This window comes from Grus americana, chromosome 4 (genome assembly GCF_028858705.1).
Source record: "Grus americana isolate bGruAme1 chromosome 4, bGruAme1.mat, whole genome shotgun sequence".
In the NCBI taxonomy this organism is placed as follows: Eukaryota; Metazoa; Chordata; class Aves; order Gruiformes; family Gruidae; genus Grus; species Grus americana.
Window position 1 is genome coordinate 49,144,203 of NC_072855.1, and position 26,471 is coordinate 49,170,673.

General features: G+C 50.0%; 1 protein-coding gene across 3 annotated transcripts; it reads right to left on the reverse strand.

Moving 5' to 3' along the window:
- Nucleotides 1–1,294: 1,294 nt before the first annotated feature.
- Nucleotides 1,295–26,073, reverse strand: PRAG1 (PEAK1 related, kinase-activating pseudokinase 1). 3 transcript variants are annotated; one of them, XM_054825265.1, is made up of 7 exons: nt 25,958–26,047; nt 24,767–24,806; nt 22,968–23,362; nt 19,708–21,551; nt 10,604–10,761; nt 6,459–7,198; nt 1,295–3,017 (listed from the first exon to the last, which is right to left on the reverse strand). In XM_054825265.1, the coding sequence occupies exons 3-7, from the start codon at nt 23,322–23,324 to the stop codon at nt 1,980–1,982; spliced, it is 4,137 nt and encodes a 1,378-aa protein (XP_054681240.1). In that variant the 5' UTR covers nt 23,325–23,362; nt 24,767–24,806; nt 25,958–26,047; the 3' UTR covers nt 1,295–1,979. The 3 variants fall into 3 exon arrangements, with proteins under 3 accessions (XP_054681240.1, XP_054681239.1, XP_054681241.1); XM_054825264.1 differs by lacking the exon at nt 24,767–24,806 and having other exon boundaries at nt 25,958–26,073; XM_054825266.1 differs by lacking the exons at nt 24,767–24,806; nt 25,958–26,047 and adding an exon at nt 24,472–24,533.
- Nucleotides 26,074–26,471: the final 398 nt, after the last annotated feature.

Consider the following 26,471-nt stretch of genomic DNA (forward strand, 5'->3'; position numbering starts at 1 on the left):
CTCCTTCAGTGCTGTCCTGCAGAGCTGCCTCCAACTTATTCCCTACATCCATGCTTAGAAACTGAGTCATCTCTTCATCTTATCTCTGAAAAACATGCTGGGCTCCTTCAGGCAGGTTCTCCAGCTGTTTCATCACTCTGCTGGCCCATGTGAGACCACATGCAGCAAGCCAGGGTCAGACTTTCCAGGGCGATGTGTCCAGGATGGTCCATGGGACAGCAGATCCCAAGCCAGAAGGCTCCTGCCACCTATATTGGAGGGAAGGGGACCCAAGAGTCAGAGGCAAGAAAGCCAGTGTATAAAAAAAAAAAATCCCTGAGGGCCACAGTTGGAGCCATCCCACATTCTTTCAACAGGCAGGGACGTGCACAGCCTCCTCCTTAAGGGGATCAGAGGAAATTCATTGCAAATGGGTGCCCAGCCAAGGAACCATCCCCTCCCATCAGCAGCAAACATAGCCAAACAAACTAAAAAAAAAAAAAAAAAAAAAAAAATTCCAGGTGAGAAGCCTGGAAAAGATTCACAGAAAGTGTATGAAGTGTCAAAAAAAGCAAGGAATTAAAATTCCCTCAAGAGAGCAGGCTGGATCTGGAGGTGAATCAAGGCTGGAGCAAAGCACTCACGAATTTCTCCCTGTTTTGAGCTGGGAGTGGGGTAGCTCAGCTAGTGCCATCCTGTCTCAGCTAAGCTGATGCTGGGCTCTCTCCACGTGTCCCCAAACCTACCCCTTCTCCAAGGGCTGCAGAACTAGTGCCAGGAACAGAGCAGCTCATCTCTGCCTTGTGTTGGGTGGAAGCGAATAAAAGCAGCCCACAACCTTCTGGAAAAATCAGTTTTTCTGAGCAGCAGCACGGCCTCTCTACCAAGCTGGGTGGCTGCTATATGTCTGGATGGAGGGAAAGAAGCTGGAGGGAGCCAGGCCAGCTTCTCCCTCTTCCATTGTGCTACCCTTTCCTCGCACGTGTTGGAGGAGCACGTTTGCAGTGCACACAGCCCTGTGCATTTGTCATTCAAACACCAGCAGCAACAGACCCTCCCAGACCAGTGGCCTTGGCCTCTCACATGCCAGCTCATCTCTCAATCAAGGGGTTAAATAAATGCTAGACACAAGGGACAGGTGAATTACCAAGTGAAGGGAGAGAGCTGGAGGGTTGGGGAAAGCAAAGCAACTTGGCTCTGACTTCCCCCCTGCAAGGCCTTGGAGGTGAATTGGGGATTTTCCATTTCATTAACTTTACAAGGGGTAATTCCCAACATGCAGCATCATCCTCGTGAACAGACCCATCCTGGGCTCTCTAACCCTTTCACAACCAACAGCCTGTGCGGCTGCACCACTAGACAGGAAAGCCATGCTGTATTAGTATCCTACAGAGGTAAAATTGGCAGCTAATACTGAGCTGCCCACAGCAGAAAATACAGCTGAGAGACAGAAACAAGCAGTAATTTTTGTTTTTAAAGCGAGAAAAAAAAAAGATGCCAAAACCCACAAAAGAAAAGCCCCTCCTGGTTCTCCCTTGCAAAGGAGCATTATGTGAATTGCTCCTGCTCCCCAGGAGAAGCAGCCAACCGTTCATCCCTGCTGCCTGCTCTGGAGAGTGGTGGTGTTCCTGGGCAAAGAGGCTCTGATGCTCTGGGGGGTGTGGGGATCAAAGGACTGTCCCACAGGTGCAGAAATCAACTCAAGTACATTGTGCTCATTACAAACATGCACACACGCAGGCAGGAGTTTATTAGTCCACAGACTTACCATACCAAAAAAAAATAATCCCCCAAAATAGGGGTAGGTTCCCAGTTTTGCCTGCTTGCAAATTAACAGTGCTGAGGGTACTAAACAAGTCTTGCGCACTCTGATCAGAGCGCAGGGCAGGAGATGAACGTGCATTCGCAGCTGATTCAAGCCACTCACGTACAAAGGGGCTGGGTACCTTTAGCCGCAAGGCGATCAGGAGCCCTCAGCTGCTTCCAAGACACACCCAAGGTCAGAGCAGCTGCAGCAGTTTTAACGTATGTGAGAGGGAGGCCGGCTCAGCAGACGCTAAGTACTGGCAGCACAGCCAGTCCTCCAGTTCAATGCTCCGCTCCGTGTCCACAGCCCTCTCCGCAAACTTCATCATGAGCAGGGCACGCTTCATGTCCACCCAGTTCTGAAGCACCTGGCGGAGGGCTTCCTCGTGGCTCAGGGGCTGCTCAGTGAGGTCTTTCCGGGGCCCCCAAAGCAGACACTGCAGCATCCGCTTCGCCTCAGTGATCCGCACACGCTTGATAGGATCTGCTTCCAGCAGCAGATGGGCCAGCTGCTGGAGCCCCCGGGAATAGATGGACAGGCTGGGCAGAGCAGGGAGGTCCTCAGGGCTGTACTCCTGCTCTCTGAGATGCATCTTCTCCTCAAAGGGGTTGGGCTGGTGCAGCAGCTCATAGATGAGAATACCAGTCTGAAACTCATCAAATTTCTTGTACTGAGAAGCCGACACAATCTCCGGGGCCAGCCGGGCCTGACTCTTCTTCAGTTTGGAGTCTCCAGTTCCTGGCTTCTGTTTGGCTTTCAAAAAATTGCTGATGATGAGGCGGGGTAGGTGTTTGTCATCTTTGGCTTTCACACAGCTCATGGGGGGCTTGCAGGGGACAAGCAGGAGGTTCTCCAGGCACAGGTCACGATGGATGATGCCGTGCTCTTTGAGATGCTCCAGGCCATTGCAGAGCTGGAGGAGCAAGAAGCAAACGCGACGTTCGTACAGCTCGGGCTTGGCTTGGTGCAACATCACTGAGTCCCTCACAAAGTCGGCGGTGGTCTGGCTCGGCACCTCCCGGGTAATGACCACCACACAGTCATGCTCGCTGGCAGTGCGGGAGGGATGGAGGCCATCCCCAGGCATGCTTTTCCCCACATCTGAGGCCAGCAGCATGCTGGAGGGAACAGAGGCCACAAAATGCCCACAGTCCTGCTGGATGTTGAAGTGGACTGGCACTGCAGGGCTGCAGTACGAAGCAGCCACCTTGGACTCCTGGGTTTTACAAATCTGTGAGGAGAGATGACAAAAAAAAGTCTCATCAGTCAGTGTCAGAGACAGGGCAGAGACCAGAAGTTCAGAGGTTGGTTCTTAAGATGTAGATGCTAAGGAAGACGTGAATAGAAGCAGGGTGTGCATTCATCCCTTTAGTACATTAAACTATCTCTTGGCTTGAGGACCCTTCTTGTCCTGCAACACTCCAACCTTAGCAACCAGGTCTCTGGGTCCCATTTCTGAGCGTGCTTCCTTTGCCAGGCAATGCCCAGTATTTGCAGAAAAGGAGGAAGGTAGTCCTCCCACAAGAAACTCCTGCAGATTTCGTTTCATTGCCAACAGAAGTGACATAGCTTTTACATCACAGACATCATCCCTGCAGCACAGGAGACATTTTGCAGAGGGAAAGCAAAGCCTGTGGCATAAGATGTGCCACCTCCATCTCTGGAGACAGTTAACGCTTGCATGGATGAAGCCCCGTGTGATGTGATGTGGCTATGAGTGTGGCCCTGTTTGGAGTGAGGGGTGGACAGAGACCTCCAGCATTTTCTTCCCACCTAATTCTCCTCTGGTCCTAAGCCCAGGAGCCACTGCCATGTCCTCCTCAACCACTCCGCTTCCCTGTGTCAGTGACTACTCTCAAATCCCTGATCAATGGCTAAGGGAAACCAGCAACAAACTGTACTCATCAGCACAGGAAAAAAACACCAGAGAGAAAGTAGGAGCTAACAACAGGCTTACAAATAAGTAAGAGCGCAGCAAACTTGAGGGGACAAAAGCATTTTATAATCTGGATTCTCTGAAACCCACATGACTTATCTTCATTTTATTCTGTAGTTTAGCCTTATGACTGCATTAAAGACTAAAACTCAAACCCAAGTTTATTATAGGAGTATCCATTAGCCTATGGGGCCTTCTGGCATTTCTATTATACACGGGTTTTTTTCCTTTTATTTAGTGATGTATTTATATCTTACCCACAGGAATCAGCAACAGGCTGAAACTCAGCATAAAAGGATTCAAACCCTGAAGCGTGCCACTGCCAGTCACAGCATGCGTGCAAAATCGGACAAGAAATCAATTTTGCCTCCGAGTTAAAATGAATGCAAGAATAGAGAGGAGCTGGAGAAGTGGGCTGCTTTTGTATTCCTCTAGCAAGGGTTTGAATCTAGGCATTTGCAGGTAATTCACTTAGATGAGATGATACTGTGGAGATGGGGCATTTCAAATCCCCATTGTCCTCTCTTTTCTAAACAAAAATACCCTGCTGTGGCTGCATGCTTATTTCATGAAAAGACAAGCTTTGGAGAGCTAGGCAAACTGCAGATTAACACAGTGGGCCACAGGAAGACACAGAAGGTCCCCAAAGGCGGGGGAAGCATTCCAGCCCTCTGCCGAACAAGCCTGCTTGTTCCTCCCCACATAGGGAGGATGTGTAAGGCTTAGGAAAAGGGGAGAAACTCTTGCGAGAGAGGAGTCTCTGGAAGAATAACTGCAACCAAACGAAGGCAGGGAGACCTTCCCGGGCCAGCCATTCTTTGTGACTTTGGCTGCACCAGAGGCATCCTCCATGCAGCAAGCTCCAAGTAGGAGCCTGGGGCGGGCTTAGTCACGCATCTTTAAGCGGAGAAAGAAGCCAAGGCGTGGTGCATATCTTGGCGTAATTCCTCCAAAGCCATTTCATGTAACCCTGGATCCTTCTAACTGTTTTATACGTATCCATGTCTGCCCGTGTACAGCCCAGACTCTGGCTTCTGCTGCTCAGATTCTGACTCCTTGGCTCAAGTCAGATCCTCTGCTGATTTTGAGCTCTCCAAGTCTAATTTTAACTAGAGGTCTGTGATCTCTCATGTCAGAAAATCTGTAAGCCAGGAGAGACAGCTAGGGATCAGCCAGTTGTAAAGCTTCACAATTATTCTCTATTTCAACTACCAAAAGGAAGGTGGCACACAGGAACATTGCAGGAGGTGTACGCGTGCCCGCGTGTAAACACATATGCAACTTCACTTTACGCTGGCGCAGAATACAGTCCTGTCAGAGTGGTTTTGGCTTTGTTAAGGCGCTCTGCAGTGTAACAAGGGCACAGAGTGACACACAAATGCAGTCTTGTTAAGAGATTGAAATGTGCTGTTTCTGCCTTGCCATGAATTCCAGCAAGAATTCATGTGCTCCGGCCATGGAGCTGAGCCTCTGAACCCCACCTAACATGGGAGGCAAGAGCAAAGGTGTGCGTGTGCCAGAGGGAACCACAGATTTCAAAGGAGCACACCAGTTCACCACGCAATTCTCAGGTTTCAGGAGGAAAGTCGTAATGGATTAGGTATAACAGGCAAGGGAAGCTGCAGTTCTGAGTGCTGGACAAGGGGTGTTAGGGTAAGACCTCATCTAACTCCTGGTTATCTACAGCCCCCCTGTTGGGTTGACTGTACTTCCTTTAGAATATCCGCTGGCTTTAAAGCTATCACTTAACTAAAACATCCCCCCTGGGGTTCATAATTGTAGAAACGATTCAGCAGAGATTTTTAATTTTTTTTCTTGCTTAATGCATCTCTGACAGTGCTTTTTGGGGAATTACTTTAGGTTTTGAGAACAACCTAAAGAGTAAGAGGCAATGAGATGCCCCTAGGGTTGTCAGAATAGAAATTAAAGGCTCTGTATTCAAGTAGTAACATGGGTCAAGAACCCAAAATCCATAGGATGTGCATGGAACCGGTTGGATAAGCTCGCTTATCTAGGTTTCAAAGAGCTGAACTATTGCACTTCAAGTTTCCATTTCAAACATGGATTCCATAGAGTTACAGGAAAATATTTCAGACCCGACCTTACACAGCATGTCTAGGTCAGCCTCACATTGTTTAATCGAGATCTACAATACTTTAACAACGCCTGTAGTTTCAAGATCATATAAGCACATGGTTTCTGGGTCAGAACTTCCACTTAAAAGGCAGGCAGAGACAAAAATGCTATCTTTTGAACAGCCTTTCATCAGCTTGTGTCATCAGAGGTGAATGCCTCTGAGTTTACAACATAGTATTTGCACAAACACTTTTTAGAGAGAAACTGGTTGGGTTGCAGACCCTACTAGTCTGCAACAATAAGCATCTGACTGGCATTTCTTACAAGGAAAATTACTTCTCCAAATTAATCTTTGCAAGGGCTAGGGGAAAAGTGGGAATTTTGGAAGGGGTTTTGCTTGCCCAACTTCACTTGTGAGAAAGACAAGCAGAGAAAATGGGCCATTGCGTGCTGATGTGCTTCTCGAAGGTGTACCGACAAGTTTGCTTCCCACTCTTTCATTCAAATCCGTACAACAGAAAGGGAGAAAAAGAAGCATGAATGTTCAGTCCCCGCTCTGCTATGGACAACCCCCGCAGCCTTGGGCCCCGCGGTTCTTTGCCTCATCCTCCCAACTGGAAGATGGAGATAAGCCTGGGTACCTCCTGGGCATGGGCTTACCTTCACAGCATAGGTGGTAGAAGGGTCCTTGGAGCAGGTGGCACAGTAATATATCGCATCCCCTGAATCGCAGCAGGGCTTGTTGCATGCCAGCTTGAAGAGCGACCAGTTGTTCTCGCTGAAGTGCAGCTCGTTCTTCTGCTCCCGCATGAAGCAGTCCTCACACTTGGCAACCAAGCGGCGCAAGGACTCGGCGTAGAGGGCTCCCAGCTTGGCATACACCCCCTCCTTGCTGTCGATGTTGCTCAGGAGGTTGTGGAGCTGGAGGCTGGAGCCTGATGACACCTGGCTGGACACACTGAGCTGAGAGGAGGAAAGGGACTGGAGGTTTCTGCTGGGGGCACAAGCCCCTGTGCTCTTACCAGTAGCTGAGCCCCAGCAGCCATTTCCTTTGGAGACTTTCTCCAGGGACTCAGAGGAGGAGAAGGTGCCGAGGCGGCCCCCCAGGCTGGCTGGGTGGGCAAAGGGATGGTCTTCTCGGAGGCAGAAATTGCTGTCGGAGTGGCTGACATTCAGCCTGGGGCTGGCAGCACCAGCTGCTCTGCCCGAAGATGCCTGTCCCACAAAAAAGCCATCTGGGGAAGACACTGTTCTGCTCACTGTCTTCTTCTGGGGCAGAGGAGGAGGGCAGCCAGGGGCAGAGGAGGGACCATCCTCACTGGAGGCGGGAAGGAAAGGGACAGGGGGAAACACTTGGCTCTCAGCTGGAGGAGGCGAGTGGTTCGGCTCAGATGAGTGCCCTAGGAGACAGCGACACACAAGAAGATGTCATGAGTGGCTCCTGGGGGCTGGGAGTGCAGGTCCCTCTCCATGTCCCTGCTACCCCCACCGGCTACCTCTCCCAGGGGCCTGGCTGGGAACAAAGCAGCAAGCCAGGTTATGTCTGAACCCAGCACACAGTCCTCATCTATTCACAACTGCAAAGCTTCACTGAAGGGGTTAGGGATTTAATCCAGTTTAGTGCAGGAGGCTTGCAAAGCAGCCTGCAACCAGCCATATAAAGAAATGCCCCCCCACCCCAAAACCACTCCCCTATGAACTGCATACACAGTAGTAAAAAGCTAGTAGAGGGTAAATATTTAAGCTGTGATGTCATCCACAGGGAGGTAAGAATGAAGAACTGAGAATACGAGGACAATCTCTTAAACAACACAGCCTGTTTCACCTGGGAGCTGCCACCCAGTGCTTCAGCAGCACGGCGTGATAAGGAGAGTGACTCACGGTCCGGTCCTTCGGCAGTACCAGAGCAGCCCAAGAAGTATATTGAATCTGTCTCTCTGCCTCACGCTGGGTAAGAGTCCCTGGGCAAGGCCTGGGATTTTGGCATCCTCCTGAAAAAATCTGGCCTCCGCCCCACTGCCTGTCCCCCAGCTTATTGCCAGACCTCTTTGCTCAGAAGGCAGCCTGGCCCCACTACATACCACTAAACCCAAGCAGCTCCACATGCCATCTGCATGGATTGGGATTAGAATTGGGATGGCTGGCTTATTTCAGGCAGCTGTAGCAGCTGTTTTCCTACCCTGGCTAGACTGGAGACAGGTAATACAGTTGCATGTCATGGAAGAAGGGGAAGGAGGAAAAAAAAAAGAAAAAAGGAAAAAAGATGATTTGACATTGAAATAAAAAGCAATAATTTCAGGTCATAGAGACAGAATGAATAAGGAGTGGAGGGGTCTGCACAGGAAATTTAAAAAAAGAAACAATTATTTCAGAGAATTCTATATGCCACTTGAGTGACAGTCGGGACTTGATAAACTTGAGCTCTGCTAACACCTTGCATACAAGTGTAGGCCTTGAAAGGTGCATGCTGGGGTTTTGCTTGAAGCAAGCTCAGCAGATAGCAGGATCTATTGCTTTCTTTGAATCCAGTTTCCAAAGCTGGAGAGTGGTAGCAAGCCATCCTTCCTCCTCACAGGGCTGGTGAGGGTTCAGCTGCCTGCAGGCACTTCCTCACAGTGGCTTTCTGCTTGCTCCACAGGAACGCCCTGGGGCAGTTTCACGTCAGCCTGAAGCAGGCGCTTGTCTCATCACAACCCTAGTGACTCACCAGCTCTCACGCACAGCTCCTAAGTGCAGGGGCTCCGATCCCTTAGCTCCCAGCCTGTCCTGGCGTGTCACGCACAGGCTCAAAGCCATACCAGCCGTGATGGAACGGCAATCTCTGTTAGCTGCTCGCCACCTGAGACCACATGAGGCGAGGACAGGTCCCCTAGTTCTCAGCTAGCAGAGCAGGTGCTGGCACAATCTGTCCTTCCCCACCAGAGTTTGGTAGCATTACATCAATTTTCATTTGTCCCCTCCACTGCAAAGGCTGCCTGTATGCTCCTGCTGCAGTACACCCACCCCATCCCAAGCAACAGCATTGAGAGACACCCCAGGAATGAGCAGCACTGATTTCAGCTTCTGCAGAAGATGAGCTTCTCATGTAAGGCAGTTTCGGCACCCCATTTCTGACAACATGCTCAGGAACAGCTCTGCAGGACATGTTGTGAATCAGCACACGTCTCTTTTGCCCCAGTTCCTGGGTGCAGGGCTATCTGACGCCTGTTGGGCCCTTGCCCCACGTATCTGCCTGCATTTTACACCCAGTTGCTAAGCAATTGACTGCTCTCCAGTTTCAGCTGCTCTGCAGCTGCACAGTTAACTGTGGAGCCCATGGCTCAACAGAGATGCATGCCCCAAGCTTTAATGAAAGCCCAGACATCTGCATCACAGTCTGTCGGGTCCACAGGAAAGATCTGTGTTAAAACCCCATCAAAAGCCACAGGCAGGGATGGTTCAGCATGGCATCTCTTGCCACTTCCAGTCCAGAGGGTTTGACAGAGGATACAACCAAGAGAAATTCTTCAGCATGCAGCCCAAGAGCAAATCAGAAGCATCTCTGCCAGGACACGCAGCTGAATCCTCGTTTCGAGAGGCAAGATTTACTTGACAGAGTCTTACAGAACAAACGTCAGTGCTGGAAGCTTTGGCAACCAGTCCACACACCTAGGCCACAAACGCCAAATTGCTCTTACTTTTTTTTTTTTTCCTCCAAACATGACGTGCTGCTAGGCTCTGCCCCAAGCACAGGGTAACAAATGAAACCCTTCTACAACTTTCCTAACAGTGCTCTGCACCTTCAATGTAGAGTCCTTCTGCATGTCAAGGGCTTAAAAGCTCCCCCCCTTCATATTTTAACATCTGACAGCATAGCCAATTAATTTGAGCTCACCTCACTCAATGATTGACTGCATAGCTTCTTGCTTGCATCAGCAAGAAAAACTGCATTCAGGTTATTAATTTAAAAACTCAGCTTTCCCAAGACGAGTTGAAACAGTTGCTTCTGTTAGTGGAGGCAGAGAAATCCTCTTGTTCTGTATCATTTTTGACAGCAAATTGCTTCTGTGCCCAGCAAGTAAAGATCGAACATATGTAAATTTTTCTTCTCCCTGTACAATTTTCTGGCATGGTCTCATGCTCAGACTCCAAGTTAGCGGTGGAAAAATGGAGTTTCCAGAGCTCTGGCTCTTAATTTTATTGCTGCACATTGTTGCTCTTGGAAAGACAGAACTTCCACTACACGAAAGTTGCTTTTGCAAAGGAAATACTTTCTGAGCTGCTGAACACGTTAGTGCGTGTCTAAGTTACGCACTGATGAAAAAAGTGACTTCATAGTAAGTATTTTTTAATCTCAGTTAAACGAGCGCAGGCAGATTTTTTCCCCTTCAAGAAATAACTGGGAACACAATGAGAGGGAGGGATCACCTCTAGCACAAGACTCCTTCTGGTACTACTCAAATCTATGGAGGACTTTCTATGGCAGGGCTATTTGTGGCCTCGTGCAACATATGAAGCACAAGCAGGATAAGCACAATTGCTTTCAGATGGAGGTTTTACCCAGAGAAGAGGAGAGCCACAGGATGAATTATTTTGGCACTTGCCAAATGAAAAAGTGAAAACCCCACGATGTTGGCCTGACTCTGCCACATTCATCTTCAGTCCATCAAGAAGCAGAGGGTAGGAGAAGTGGAACTGGGGGAGCTAGATGATGGAACCCTCATGATCCCTGCTCTGAAGATGCTGCCCCTGCAGTGGGCCTCAGGATGGAGGTAGCTCCTTCCTCAGGTCCAATGCTACCTCTCCCACACCCAATGGTCACTTACTGCCATCGCTGCCGGTCTGCGTGTCTGAGTCAAGGCTGTCGGTGGAGCCAGCCGTGAAGCTGACGTGGACGCTCCTGAAAGGTGGGCTGAGGCTCTCAGCAGAGCTGTTGCTGATCCTCTCCAACTCAGCGTTATTTGGGTTCATTTTCAGAGCGTGCCTAAAGAAAGTGAAAGAGAAGAATCAGACAGATGGCAAAAGATACTCTGCATGCACTTGTGCATGGAATCAAGCTGAAAGCAACCTTAGCTTGGTCCCTGCACATCTATACAGACACTGTGCAGCCTTTTACCACACCATAGTACCTCATTCCTCTGCATTTTTCTTCTTTCTCCAGCACCTGGGAATCACATCCCCCTGACACTGAGCAGGTTATAGCCTTGCAGCCCCCATGCCAAACCAGCTGTGCTTCAGCAGAAAGAGAACCACTGAGCCAACAGCATGCAGCCCCAGACTGCCACCTCTGCCTAGCCCATGTGCTGTCCCAGACCACATCCCGTTTTTGCCACTGTCACTGGGAAGTGGGAACCCACCAGTCTTTGCCTTCAGTAAAGTTCTCAAGGGAAGGGAGTGGCATCGCTCCTCCCATTTTACAGAAGGGCAGGTTGAGGCTGGGTGTCAGAACCCAATTCCTTCATGGCAGAGGCATAAGTGGAAGAAGAGTCCATCCCTAGCAGCTGTTTTCTCCTCGGTGCATCAGAGTAACAACTGACATCTTCTGAAAGAAGCAGCGCCTCTGCAGAAAACAAGCGTCTGCCAAACTTAGGACCTACCATGCAGCTTCTAATGCAAGACCTACAGTTTTCCATGCAGCTTCCATCTAAATAAATAAATAAGCAAGCCATAAACTGCGCTTACAACCTGCTGGGTCACAGTTTAAGTGATCAGTTGTAAGCAAGCAGGACTTTTTGCTAAGATAAAGAATTTCCCCTGCATTTTCTTCATTTTTTCCTCCTTGGAAAACAACAGAAACTGTTGAAATCAGGCAGCACATCAGAGCACAAACACTCCTAGCTTTGGTACAGTTCAGACTCTATCGGCTAGCAAACAAAGGTTATCGGTCCACATTTTTTAAGTAAAACTGCCAATCTGCTGATAAAATTCAACACATTGTTGATTAAGAATGTAAAAAGGTTAGTGGAAGACTTGTAAAAAAGAAAAAGGACTTCCATCAGCTATCTTGCTGGAAGGTATCCGGTGTTTCCTAATCATTCGGCTGAATGGCTGCTGAGAAAGACAAACAAAAGACGTGCATGACCGTTTTCTTGTGGCACCCTGTTCACACGCACAGGATCCCTCCTCTTCCAAAACCCCCAAGCACAGCAGATGCCATGGGAGATTTTTATTTGAAGATTGAGAAACGTTTTGTTCCCCATCCAGACAAAGCACTTAACTCTCATGTCCACACCACCACATGGAGAGCAGAGTGTATGAGAAGCCCGGAAGAAACTTCTGCCAGACTTCCTCGTTTGCCGGAGCAGCCTCGGTCTAAAAATACTCAGCGGCTGATGAAAATAAGGCTCTAAAAACCACCTCAGGTATAACTCAGCAGAGACACTGGTTTTGCACCAGTGATGAGTTTACCACAGCAAGCCTCTTGGGGTGATTTACAAAACTTCGCAATGCACCATACAAGTCCAGTTAAAAAAATAAAAGGAGAGAGAGATAGACACATTGAGGTTTTTTTAGTTCTGTTACTATCAATGCTGTTGAAAGCAACCAACTGGTCCTAAATCCTTTTTTTTTTAAAAAAAAATATTATAAAGATATATCTTTATCCTATAACTTTCTCAGACATTTAACTTTTAGTAATTTGGGGGGGAAAAACACATGGATACACACCCATGCGGGTACACTGTCTGACCTGTCAAGAATCAAAGAAGCCTTTAAATCCATAAGAAAAGAAGAAGATTTTGCAAGAGACCTGGTCTCAATTCACACAGATGAGACGCTTTCTAACACATTCCTCCCCCCCCACCCCCCCCAAGAAAAGTTGGTGCATTTCTGTTTCCTTCCCATCACAAACACAAATCCGCAGAGCTGCCTTACCATTCCCGCACTCAGAGAGAGATGGGACTTTGCTCAGCGGGGTCCAAGGTCCACCGCGCGCAGCCACACCTATTCCTCCAAGCAACCTGGGCGCAATGCCGCGTCTGCCAGGACCGTGCTGGCTGCTGCCTTTGCCGAGCTCAATGTCATGGTGAAGTCAGATGTACGGAGAGCCCCGTTTCCTCTCCGTACTGCTGTGACTTTTGTTAAATGCAGTTCCTGAATAGGCACACTGAAATAGAAATTGTTTGCCGCTTAAACGACATCCTGCTCTTGTTTCAGATGTTACAGCCGGGCCAGCTAATACCGCCTGGAAATACCTCCGCTTTGCATCTCTCTCTTTTCCTATGAGCTGTCTGAAGCCCAGGCTGCAGCCTGCACAGATTAAAAGACTGCCCACTATACCAAAGAATCACTGAAAACACTTGCTAGGGTCAAACTCTTCCATTTCAGTGAAATTCCACCCCAAGAGCTGAACAACCCATCGCTGCCTCAACCTGTGGGATCCTGATTTACAGCTAACCTGAACTTCCCCTGCTCTGATAGTGTTCCTTTCCACTACGCGTGACCGCAAGAGCCTATCTTAAACCTGAAGAAAATCTTCATGATTGCTCCCTCACCAGCTTGCTAACATCTGTGGGCTCCGTTCTCCTTCAGAAAGATGTAGCAGTGATTAATTTACCTCCATTTCAAAAATCCATGCTCAGCACCTTAAGTGTAACCAGAAACTTCAAGAGCAGCACCATAGCCTGCTTCCTGTACCAGTGCATAAAGAACAGCTCACAAAAGTTAGCTCTCCCAATCTAATAACCTAAAAAGACAGGATTTCCAGCTCTCCAAATTATTCTGGTGGCTTTAAATACACTTCAATTACTCAACATCCTCCATGCAACACACTGCCATACTCAGGCAACCCTTCCCGTTCACTATTCTCCAGTTTTCCCATCCGAAACAATTTCATCCAGCTGGCTTTCCACACCATTCCCACAGTCCTGCCTAAAACAAGTCAAGGTTGCAAACAGCGGTCTTGTAAAAAACAAAAACCCCAACAACAAAGCAAAGCAAAAAAAACCCAAAACCACAAAAACCCCCCAGTTTGGAGTTCTGTAACATTGCAAAGGGACCTGGATCATTTGCCATGCCCCACATCGCATCTCCAGCCAGGGCATGCTTTGTCTTTCTAGTGATTCATATTCGAACAGTAGCCATGAGTTTAATTTCACATTTCTTAACAGACTGGGGTCCCACCTGACACTGCTGCAGGACTCCAGCATCGCCAGCTGCGTGCCTTGCACCTCTCGGACAGAGCGTGGAGACGGGCACCAAAGCACGGCTCCCCTAACCGCAGCAGACACACATGCCCTAGGATATCGCCCCAGGGATCCCTTGGACTCCAGGCATGCCTTGGGCTTGAATTTCCCGCTTGTGATTTGACACGCGGATCTGGTTACTTTCCAAAAGCGCAAGGGAGGTTTTGAGTGGGAGAAGGCCACTCAGAGGCAAGAGCTGCAAGGCTCCTGCTCGCTCCTTTCCAGCGAGCATCACACATGCAGCCTGCTGGCAGCAGCGGAGGATGCTGGAAGGCATCTCTCCCCCACGCAGAAACCAGATCACAAGGATCACCCGCTCTGCAGCCCCATCATGGGGGTTTCCCAGCCTTGCTGTGCCGGCAGGAGGGGGTCACTCCTCCTCAGCACAGATGACAGAGATGCTGAGGTTTCTAAATTATGCAACAGGGGAAAGAAGCAGAGGAGAGCAGAGAACACACTAACCACCACAAACCAAATTGCGGTCCAGGAGAAGTCTGGTGATAATGTCAACAGGACACCCCCTCCCAAAATAAAATACTGGAACTAATGCACGGCACAGAAAAAAGCCAAACTGCATTACAACATCAAACACAACACATGGTTGGGCATAATTATTACACAAGAGGAAGCACCTTTGTACCATATGCTTGTCTATCATGAAATGTGAATAATTATATCTTCCTCCTCCTCCCTCCACTGCTTTCTTCCAGCATCTTCCCCTGGATGCACAGGGCAGTTAAAAACCAGCATACAGGAGCTTACAATATTTGAGACTTGGATTCGTACTTATCCTTCTGCTACCAGCTGGCAAATGTGGAGAAATCAGAATTGAGATAAGGGAAAGAAAGGATTTTGAAACACTCCTAGCTCTGTCCAGAGGACTACATAGCTCCTCCCTTTACCGAAAACGTTTTATGTAGCACAGGTTAAGTTGAAACAAGGGTTTGGAGTCTGGAGATGCAAGGGGAAATTCAGATGGGGTGCAGAATTAAGATGGTAGGTGGGTCAAAAATTAAATCACTGCATGCTCTGATATGGTGAAGAGGACAACAAATCTCATTTCAAGTTCCAACTCTGTGCTTTAAGTGGTAAGATAGGAAACACACAGAAAAGTGAACTACTTTCATTTTTAAAAGAAACAAACTTTCCTAAAAGATTGGCTGATAAATCACAACCTTTAAAAAATGATCCACTGGCAGAAGCAGCATAAGAAATCGCCGATTAGTTTGAGACAAAAACACAGGGGGAACCCAAAAGGTGTATTCCCTCCCTGTTCTGGAGCATGATTCTCTCTCCCGCTTGAGCCATACCCTCCCTTCTTTGCTTTATTTACTTATTTAATTATTAATTATGTATTTAAATAGACTCCATCCAGAGTTTCTTATTTATTATTATTGATTATTTTAATAGTAATAAATCTGGCTTGTCCTAAGCCAAACAGGAAGTCCCTGCTGTCATCCACAGCCACGGAGAAAAGGGTCAAAATCTGGGACACATGTGACTTCCAGTTGCATTTGTAACTGCCACAGCAGCTCCATGTAGCCAGTCTGCTTTTGTCACTGGGGTATGCACTGACACTGAGCTCCAAACAGCAACGGGTGCCTTGGGAATGGTAAGAAAAGGGGAATATTCTGTCTCAGGTGCAGCGCTGCTCCGCCTCAGACAGATTCCTGGCAAAAACCACACAGCACAGTCCCACCAGCCAGCACCACTTCCCCAGCGAGGAACAAACCTGGCTCTTTTCCTGGTGATCCAATCCCCAACATCGTCAGTTTTTTGTAACGCTCTTGTTTTCTGTTCCCTCTGGCAACAAGCGGTGGCGGCAGCAGCACCGTAACATGCAATCTTGGCACACCTCAAGCTCATTTGTCCTGGCTGTTTTCAGCAACGGCGGGTGTTGGGATGTGCCGTGCTACACACCTTTCTTACCCCAAGCGAGCCCATTCAGCAAATTTCAGAAGCTATCTACGGTGCTGCCTTTTGAAGGTGGCATTAATTACGATGAAAACAGCTTGAGAGCCAACAGCTCAAGATGCAAAACAGCATCACTGTTTCCTTTCTTTAAGAGGCACATGAAATAAATTAACTGCCAAGGTTTTGCAGGCTAGAAGGAACCGTTAGGATCATTTAGCCTGATTCTCTGCATAACGGAGACATAAATTTCAGCAAAGATTCATCCTCTGTGCCAAGAAACTGAAGGCCACGCTAGAGCATTTTGTGCCAAAGAACCTCTAAGTCATCATTGCACATACAAGTGCAGAGGATCTTGGTTCCTCTGGTGAGCCCCTTCTGTAGCCAACTACCTTCCTGGCTTTTGGAAGACCAGCCACCATCTTCCCTTTCCAGTCTCTTTCTTCTTGTAATTCAACTCATTTTCCATTCCATTTCAGACCAAGCATACCTTAAATATCTATAATCCTTCAAACAAGCAGGAAAAAAAGGATTGTATGAAGAAATAGTCACAAGAAGCCCGGAGTAGCTTTATATAGGATGAAACAGGCACAAATTCATTATTTTCCTTTTTTGTGCTAGCTTTTAAAACTCCCTAAAATCTCTCCTTCTGCCATCCTAAGAGATAGCTTACTGCAAAACCAGAGTTTCCTCAGTGCCTGGCAGGAATTTATCCTGTAAAAACTTTTTTCCCTTTTAATTGTTAGGGCCAAGATGAACAAAACAAAATCTACAGACTCACTTTTTTCTTTCTCTACTTTGACACTGATTTGAATACACATGCAAGTTTTCTTTAAAATAAGCAATTAAGTTTAATTAAGAAAGTCAAACAGGCAGGCGTCATTTTCCAGTATGAAATCAAGTATCTTGCTACAGCTTGAGATCTAGAAGGAAAAAAGATGGTTACATGCATTTCCTGCGGCTGAAATGAACCCTGATTTGCTAAGCCCCAACCCCCAAAATTATGCCACAGTCAGGTCTATGCTGGCTTTATCTACATTGATCCATCAAAGGAGCCTTTGCAGCTGTGCCACCACAGAACATCTTGGGCTGATGAGCTCTGACTCTGTGAAGGACTACATAAGCGTAACAGAAGTATCCATGGTGGTTCTTCCATTACAGACAAACACATGCGCACAGACTGCCCGGGCCTAGGAGAGTATGGATCTGTCTCAGAGGCATCTTTGTGTGCAAGACCTCCTCCCTTCTTCAGGTGTTCAGCTGCAGCCCAGGAAGACCAGAGGAGATATTCCCCCAGCACCAGGCAAGAGTCATGCCATGATCCAAAGCTGCAAACAATGACTGCCCAGGGTAACCCAATCCTGCTATGGTGATTTTAACCAGTTGTGCACGTAGCCATCCCTCCCACCGCCATGCGCAGGTAACAACACCCTGGTTTCTGCATCGACACGCTCAGAGAAGCCATGCTTCAGACGAAAATGAGAGCACTCTCAAAGCAAACAAACAAAGCAACCAGCTGGGTTTGCATAGCTTGCGAAACCTGCCATCTGATCAAATCACTCCTCAGTAGCCAGAGGGGGAACTATGCTCTTTGAGCAAGGTGCCCCGAGGCTCAGCTGCAGGCATCAAGGCATTTAGGAGACAAATACATGTAGCACAACACATTGCCTACAGCCACAGGGGGCAAAAGCACCTACCTCAACCACCTGGCAGCATTTATGGCTCTGCCAGATATCCCGGTCACGGATGCCACGTGTTCCCTGACCTCAGTTTCTCTCCCCTCTTTCACACAGGCTTTCTAGCACACAGATGCTTTCAGAATGACTCAGAAGCAACTGTTACAGTTGGCACAGCCCAATCACGTCAGGAGCATGAAACAGCCCCTCCGAGGACCAGAAAATGCTCCACGCCCCTCAGGAAGGCATGTGGAAGGCAATAGCAGGGCATGCTTCTGGCTTGGAGCACAGCTGGTCCAAGCCACCCGGGCAAGGGGACACCCTCACAAATCAAGGAGCCCCACACCTTCAATCTCAGCCCTCATGAAGGCAGAAAGGAGACTCTGAGCACTGCCAAGGAAGCATCCTTGCCCCCAGTACAGCCAAAGGGCTCTGCATGGCTGCTGCTCCTCCATGAGTGGAAGGAGGTCCTAGCACTGCAAGTGGAAGATGCTGCTGGGATATATATTGCTGAGTTTGAGTGCCACCACCCTCCTGGCCTGCCCAGTGACCTGTGCTCTGCAGAAGAAGGAATCAGGTCCTAGAAGACTTTCAGCGGGCAACTTGGCATTTCCTAAATGATTTCCTCCTTGACAACATTGTATCGTCATGGCTCTACTGGGCCTCAGCCACCCAACACCTCACTAGACAAATACAACCCCAAGCGATGGGCTGACAGGAGACATGAAGTGGCAGCAGCCACGAAAAAGTTCATAGGGTCAAAACTAAAGCACATCTTAGGGTCGTCTCTGATTTTAGCGGCAATAGAACGCATCTGCGTGCTCACTTGCTTGCGGACCTTGTCTTTCCTCTGACTCCAGCAGACACACAGCATCACAGCAGGAAGCCCAGCATTAAGAAGAACTAAACTCTCTCGTTCATCTCTTCCCTTTCCTTGAGAAATCTAATTTGTTCACCACTTGGTCAATTTAAAACACTAGTTCCCTGGGCTAGCCGATCCTAAAAACATTGAAAGTTCAGTGTGAGAACAAAACAAAGGATGGGCCAACTCAGCCTCAGTCTCAACGTGGAGGTCATTGATGCCTGTGCGTAAGCTTGACTACGGACCCCAAGAGCAAGTTCTCGTCTGAACACCCATCCCTTCTTCTCTCAACTTTTAAATCAAGGAGCTGGAGTCAAACCTGTTGTGCAATGCACAGTTCCAGGTAACAAAACTGATGCACGCAGTAAAGTAAATACAGGACACCCGCAGAATGTGAAAGTATCCCTCCCCGCTATGACGGACAACCTAATCCATTAGTTGCATGGAAAGGAAATAAATTTTTCTTCCTCCATTTTCTCTCTTTTTTTTTCTTTTTTTTTTTTTTTTTGGTGATACACACAGCTGCAGATACTGAATGCACACAAAGTATCGGAAGCCTGGTTTTTTTAGTTGCTTAGCAGAGCTACTTCCTTCCCAGATGGACAGCTCGCTCTCATTCACATTTGTTTCCTAGGGCCCGCAGCCACCCTGCCTGCAAACCTAACCTGACTTCCAGGAGAGCGGCAAGGGGAAGGCTGCCTAAAGCCGGACGGCTCCCACACATCGTGAGCGCACATTAGGCAGGCTCCAATTACCTGCTTGCAGGCAAGGAGTCCTCCCTGGGAAACTGCAGCTTCAAGAGTTAACCTTGAAAGCAAAAAGACATTACAGCCAAACTGAAAATGGGGGTTTCAGAGGCCCTTGCTATTAGCACCAAGAGAAGTTGCCCAGTTGCACCTACAAGAGAAGCTCACAACCTCACATTTTCTATCCTATTCAACATCAAGGCACTGTGCTGAGACAGAATGAAGCTGACCTGGGAAACACCAGCCATCCCAGGTACGGACCTTGTTCTCATTTGAATATTGGGACCGGAGACCATATCTTGCAGCCCTGAAGGGCTTTTGCAAGTACGCACAGCATTTGAACCAGGATTTGCAAAGGTCCGACAGCTTTTCAGAGTGAAAAAGTAGTTTTTCAGCCATGCAGTCACCTCCCATGCTCCTGAAAGCCCACCTTTGAACAGAAAAGAAAGAAAAAAAGAACAGCAAGCACCTCCTAGTCAATCAATCCCTGCAGCAAATATCCCAATCACAAACAGTTAACAGACCGCCACGCGCACGCTCACAGGGCTGTACCTCGACTGCTTTTTTGGCGGTGGTGGCGGTGGTGGTGCAAACTCCATGCCATTGCTCTTGTCTTTAGGGAAATCAAACGAGAAAGACGATGATTTGCTGATCCCAGTCTGGCTCTCTGGCATCAGGCCATCATCCACAAGGTCGGCACCAGCTCTTCCATCCTCAGCTCCTGCTGCCCATGGGTGGGTTAAGAGCTCCTGCTCCTCCTCCTGCTCCTCCTCCTCCTCCTCTATCCGGCACTGCTTGGTCCATATTGGGGTATAGTATTTCTGTCTCCTGTCATAGGACGACCCTGACAGGCCTCTGCTGGACTCCTCCACAGAGACCCCATTGACATGAGTGCACAGAGAAGGGGAAGGGGACGCCCCAAAGGCACCTGTATCAGTATAGCTCCTTGACAGCAGTTGAACACCAGCTCCGTCATGGCTGTTGTCATCACCAAACCTTGCTGCATGGGAGCTTACCGGGGGCACACGGCTCCCCTCGCTGCCCAGCTGGCTGTTTTTGGACATCTTTGGGGGAATGGCTGGACTCTCAGTAACTGAGGTCTTGGCCGGAGCTGCTAAATGAAATCTTGAGGTGTTTTCACTTCCAGATGCTTGAAAAATCTCTCCAGGGTCAGTGGCAGGTGATGTCCCAAAATCGGGGTGGGAAGCGGGGCTGATACACGGCCACTGAACTCCCACCGCTGAGTCAGGGCTGCTGAGGAATATTGTCTTGTGATCATCCTCAGTGTGCGCCGTCATTATAGTTATCTTTGCCGCCACCTGGCTAGTGGAGTCCTGGTATTCCTTCTCAACACCCAAAGCCCAGCTGCCATCCCTCCGCGTCCCATCAGCTTGCTCCTTGCCAGTGCCACGGGCCAGCTTCTCTGCTTTTGCTTGTCCGCCGACAGCCTTCAGCTGTGCCTTCTTCCTCTTGGTGCTCTCGGCGTAGATGGGATCACTGCGGGCTGGCTCGGTGAGACGAGGGCGCTGTGGCTCTACCACAGCCTGCTGAGGAGTGCTTGAACCCTCAGGCCGGGGGCCTCCGGTGACAGAAGGCTCTCCAGGGAAAGGTGAGTCCTCGTCCTCCTGGGACAAAGCAAAGGCAGCTGCCTTGCTGCTCCCTGTGCTCTCAGGGAGGGTGGCAGGCTCAGTGTGGAGAGCCAGCTTCTTCCTCTCTGAACACAGGGCATAGGGGAGAGGATCACCTTGGTCTTTTGTGATGCAGAAGGCCACGTTCACAGCTCTGCGCTCCTCTTCACCGAACTTGACCGCCCTGCCACTTGGCCTGGGAATCTCGGGAGCATCCCGCTGCCTCCATCCGCAGGGAGCGGTGCTCTCCTTCTCGCACCGGGCACCCTTCCCCTCCATGCAACGTGGCTCCCGTGAGACCGGGCGCTCTCTGCGGCAGTCCGTGATTGAACAGTACTCGCCCCCTTCACTTTCAAAGCCGGAGGAGAGGCAACCACAGTCACCATCCAAATGGAGCGCTGCTCCTTCTCTGGCTTGAGAAGAAGGGTTTCTGCTGGAGTTCATGGTGCTTCTGTCCCCCAAGGTGGACGGATTAGGGCAGGGGGCCTGATGTGGCAGGGCAAACTTGTCTTTGGCTCTGTCCTCCTGCTTGCCCACCTCACCCACAAGCACCAGGCTGTGGATGGACACATTTTTCTCCACTCGACTCTCCAGGCTGCGAAGGCCCACCATGGAGTAGCTAGAAGGACAGCAAGACAAGCAGTCGCTGGGGGAGTTGTGAAGGAAGGGCTTTCTCACACCACTGTTGCCAAAATTGTCGAGGCAGATCCGCTGTGCATCTCCTGATTTCAGAAGAAGCTGTTTACCAGAAACCATGCCCCAGCTGACCTGCACGGGCCAAAGAGACAAATGCACTGTCAGGATGTGCATATGCAAAATGAAAGCGAAATTTAAAAAAAAAAAAAAAAAAAAGAGAGAGAGAGAAAGATAGAAGAAAGCATAGCTCCTCAGAAAAAATCATCATGCATTCACCGTCTGTTTTGCTCTGTGCTCACCCCACCAATAACTACTGCAAACCTTTTCTACTTAAATTACACTTGTCCTATTTCCTGGCCCATTTGCAATCCTTGCATTACCAACAATGGCAATGCACTGAAATAAGGCATTCTCCTTTCTCTTCCTATGGGTTCGCTGCCAGAAACATGTCCAACCTGTCATCCTGTCTGCGAATCACCGTGCAATTAAAGATTCAGAGAGGGAAAGAATATTAGCACCTCTCTCTGCTTATTTTCATTTCATTTCACACTGCTGCTCTGGAGTCGCACACTCCAGAGCACAGGCACAGACTGTCACAGGTTATCCTGGGAAAGCAGCTTGGCTGTGCCCAGCAGTAGGGACTGGGGAGCAGGTGGGGAAATGTATCCAAAATCTCTTCATCCAAGGGAGATCTACCCTGCTTGCCAAGGGAGGGGTGGGAGGGGCAGGGAGTAACACATGCCTGTGAAGCGATCCCCCTCCCGTCCCAGGGTGGCAGAACCCACTCCCATAGCGCAAAACTCAGCCTGGGGCCAAATCAGCGCACACAGATCAAACGCAACCGACAATGGCAGCCTGCGCCAGCGTGCCCTTCACCCCTAGAAGAGAAGCAAAAGGAGAGCAACGGGAGGCTAACAAGAGAACCGGCGAGCCCTGACTCTCCTTGGGGGCAAGGGTGGGAGATAGGAGCACATCTTTGCCACGGGCAGGGTGACAGCAGCCCATGCTTCACTCTGCATGGCTGGGGCAGTGCTGGTATCGGCTGGTCAGGGAAAGGAGTGAACCACCCATCTCAACTGCAACTCCAACCACCAGGGCTTGCCAGTTTGCAGGCAGGCAGCAGTGCTACACCCAGAGGGCACTACTGCTCTGGCAAATGTTGGGAGCCCAAGGAGCTGGGCTAGGAAGGTAGGGTGCTTTCCTCCTCACCCACGAGGACCATGGATCCAGTTAGCAATGACTGCAACCAGACAGGATTTCTTTTCAGAATATCTTCCCAGGAAAATAACTTTAACCTGCATCCTCATTTAAAATCCGGAAGTTCCAAAACAAACAATGTGTTTTTAAGCTCCTTGACACATGCCTTGTGAGCAACAGCTCATTCAGCTTTAGCCAAAGACACTTTGAGAAGCCAGTTTATGGCTTAGAAACCTGAGTCAAGACCAGAAGGGAAAACAAAGGGAAGGAAACTGTTTTAACAGATATTCCTAACACTCCTGAGGAGAGGTAAGTAACGGGAAGTCATGCTTTGACTGGATTAATCATTACCTGTGACAGATCTGCATTCATATTCACATCCGCCCACGTGTCAGAAACATCTGAATTTATCATAGTTGGCTTCACAGCAATTGTTGGCTTTGAGAAGGGGGAGGTATTTACACCTTCGTCTTCCAACGTGGGGCTCTCAGGCTTGGTCCTGACTCCATTCGGGAGCACGCCACAAGCTCCCACGTCTGGGGGTGTTTGCAGCCGATGGGAACTCTTTGGGTTGAAGCAGTTTTTGCATGAGCCGGGCTTCCAAACGTGTTCCACAAAGTCACTGCACGCAGACATCTTCAAATCCTCGTGGCTCAGACTGAGCGCCCTCTGCGTCTTCTGCACTGTCCTCCGCTGCTCATTTTGCATCTGCTCCCCAGAGCCGCTCTTAAAGATCACCTAGTTATCTGAAAAAGCACAACACTGTCTGATTAGTTTGGTTATGCCCCAAAATTGAAAGATTTTTTGTAGGACAGGTGATAATTACACTTACTCTGCCTTCATCACAAAGGCTTATTGTTTACAAGGCTTTTTTCACAGCTTAGCTAAAGCCCACACAATCACTTAAAAAGCCTCAACTTCTAAGCATAGCTCTGTAATAGAGAAGACATCAAGCAAGCAGCATTCCTATGTGATTTAATTCCCTGTTTAACGAGCACATATAACAAGCCTCATGCAAGGTTTAGATCAAGGATAAAGGGAAGAGGTCTTAGAAATAGCTGTTCACAGCCCCAACAAGCAGAGCCGGGCAGGAAAAACTCCTTCTCCAAAGTGGCATCCTCTCTCTGGAAAATAAAAAAGCCTGGAGATACAAGGACCAGAATCAGCGAGTGTGTAACCAAGGGGACCGGCAACAATCTTCCTTCACCCAGAAGCACCACTGTGATTACTGCCGTGGTACACAAAGGCTTCTCTCCCACCCAGTGCAACAGAGAAAGGCAATCAGCAAGGCTGGGGCTGGCACTGATTTGAGCAAGTGCCTGGCAGAAAGCTCTTATCTGGTTTGCCAGGAACCACAAGTAACAGTGTCAGCTCGCTGAAACGATTCATTGTCTGCAAGGGGAGAAACGTTTTGCTCTTGGATTACTTACAGACAAGGATCCCTTCCCATCTTCCTTCCCCAGGAGGAAATGCCCCAGGAACACGACATTCCTGCATTCCTGTGCCCCCCCCCTCCCCGCATGGCCAGGTCTGATTGCGCTCAGCCAGTAGCTACCTGGAGCTAACAACTTTGGAGATACTTCAGAGGAGGACTCCCACAAAGCTCAGTGGATTAGGGAAGAGAAGATCATAAAATGTAACTAGATCAGGAAAATTGCAGCCGGCTGCTATGGGTGTCAGGGCACACAAGTCCCACTCCTCAGATCCTTCCCCATCTAACCAACTTTAGGTTATCATCTCCCAGCCAGCTGATCCCAATGCAAAGGCAAAGCAAACAGAGGCTCCTTCCCCGAGGGTCTCCGAGCCAACAGGCACTTTTATGCCCCAGTCCTGACCGCACAAGAACACAATTTACCAGCCTGATCCTTCAGTGCTTCCTCCACACAGGCACACTGCAACACCACCATAGCTATGGACACCTTTGCACCTGCACGTGCCTCAAAACCAGTCCGTGCTTCAGTAAAGCCTCTTGCCTCTGGGCTCAGAGATACCCCGGCCATCCTCTCCAACAGCCACGCTATTGCACGGTGAAAAGAAAGAGTACTACTAAGAACTTGGGTGGGACAAAGTCAAGTGGGAGAAAAGCCACTGACCCACGAGCATCATCTGAATTCAGATGCCACCTTTGGGAAGGGAGGCTTTGATCGTACCTTCAGACTCCTTCTGTCTGGCAAGCTGATAAATTAGGGCCTGTTTCATGAAAGAGCAGAAAAAAAGGGAATATAAACGTGATTCACAAATCAGATTAGTGCATCTCTCTCTCTTTTTAGGGAAGAGACTGTTTTAGACAGGTTTTTCCATGGACTTCACAGAGTTCAAATTAACCAAAGGATGGCAAATCACTCTTGGATGTACCGCAACACCTTCAAAAAGATTAACATTACTCGCAGGGAAAATATCTTTAAAAAAAACCCCAAAAAACATTCTAGCACTGTTGCTTTGTTTCCTTTCAGACCTAGCAAGCAGTGTCCGGCATCACCCAAACTTGAACAAGTGCCCTGATGAGAGCCAGCAAAGAAAAGAGAAAAATCAAAGGGAGGGAAGCAGGGACCGGAGCCAGGAAAAACTCTTCACTTCTACTTTAGTAACCGGCGCTGCCAACTGCCTTTTAAAGATCGGGATTTCCCTTTATGCGGCTAAACCAGCCGTTGCTTCTCGCTGCCCAGACACCGGGGCAGGCGGCGCCGTGTCCGCACGCCGGCGGGGCAGCCGGCACCCAGCCCGCACCAACCCGCGCGGGGAAACCGGCCGGACCCGGACCCCCGGGCAAGCCGAAAGCCAGGACCTGGGGCTGAGGCACCGCCGGAGTCCCCGCGCCTCCCGGGGCACCGGCAAGGAGCCGGTATAAAGGCTACCTGTTATCTAGGAGAGAGATGCTAGGACGCGGCACCAGGATGCTCCGGCGCCAAAAAAAAAAAAAACAAAAACAAAAAAAACCCCCAAACACCAAACCAAAAAACCCAAAAAACCCCAAACCGCCAATCCGAACAGCTCTGGCTGCCGGACGGCCCCTCCGGGGCGCCGGACGCCCACCGGCACTGGGAAAAGTTTACCGAGCAGGGCCCGCTGGGGCTCCCGGGGCGGGCGGCGGTGCCAGTCGGGACCGCTGCGCCCCCGGGGACGGCTTCAGCCCTCCCCAAGCCCTCCGCCCGCATGCTCGGTGGGCGCCGGCACGGCACGGCACGGCACGGCACGGCACGGCACGGCACGGCACGGCCCCGCCGCCTCGGACCCCTGGCAGCCCCGCCCCGACCCCGAGCAGCAGCGGGGTCCCTCCCAACCCGGCTTTGTCCCGGGAGGCGGAGGCGCGGTGCCCGCCCCCAGCCCCCTTCCCCGCTCACCAGCCTCCCGCAGCGGCGAGGTTCGGCTCGGCTAGGCTCGGCGCTGCGCCCGGCCACGGCCGCCGCCGCCGCCACCGGGCGAGTGGCAAGCGGGGCCCCGCGTGGGCCGGGGGGCAGCGGCCGCTCCGCCCCGGCCCGCCTCCCGGCCCGCCCCCTCGGGGCACGGCGTGGGCGGCAGCCCCAGCGGGGGCAGGGCGGCACCCCTCGCTCTCCCCGCACTCGCGTGTCTTCCCTTTGCACAAAGCACATCCACTCGCTGCAGGTTGCGTGTGCCCCTGCAGCGATACCCCCCTCCCCCCCCCAGCAGCGGTCACGCAGACATGCACCGTCTCAGGGACATCCCCCGTGGGTACCAACCCCCTCGGGGGGATGCAGGCACCCACATTCTCCAGCAGCCCCGTGCAGATCCCACAGGGTCCTCCCCACACACCCCCACACCCCTTGCAGGGACACAGCCAGCACATGCACACCCCGCACCCCTACACTCCAACACCGGGCTTGAGGATGGTCCTGG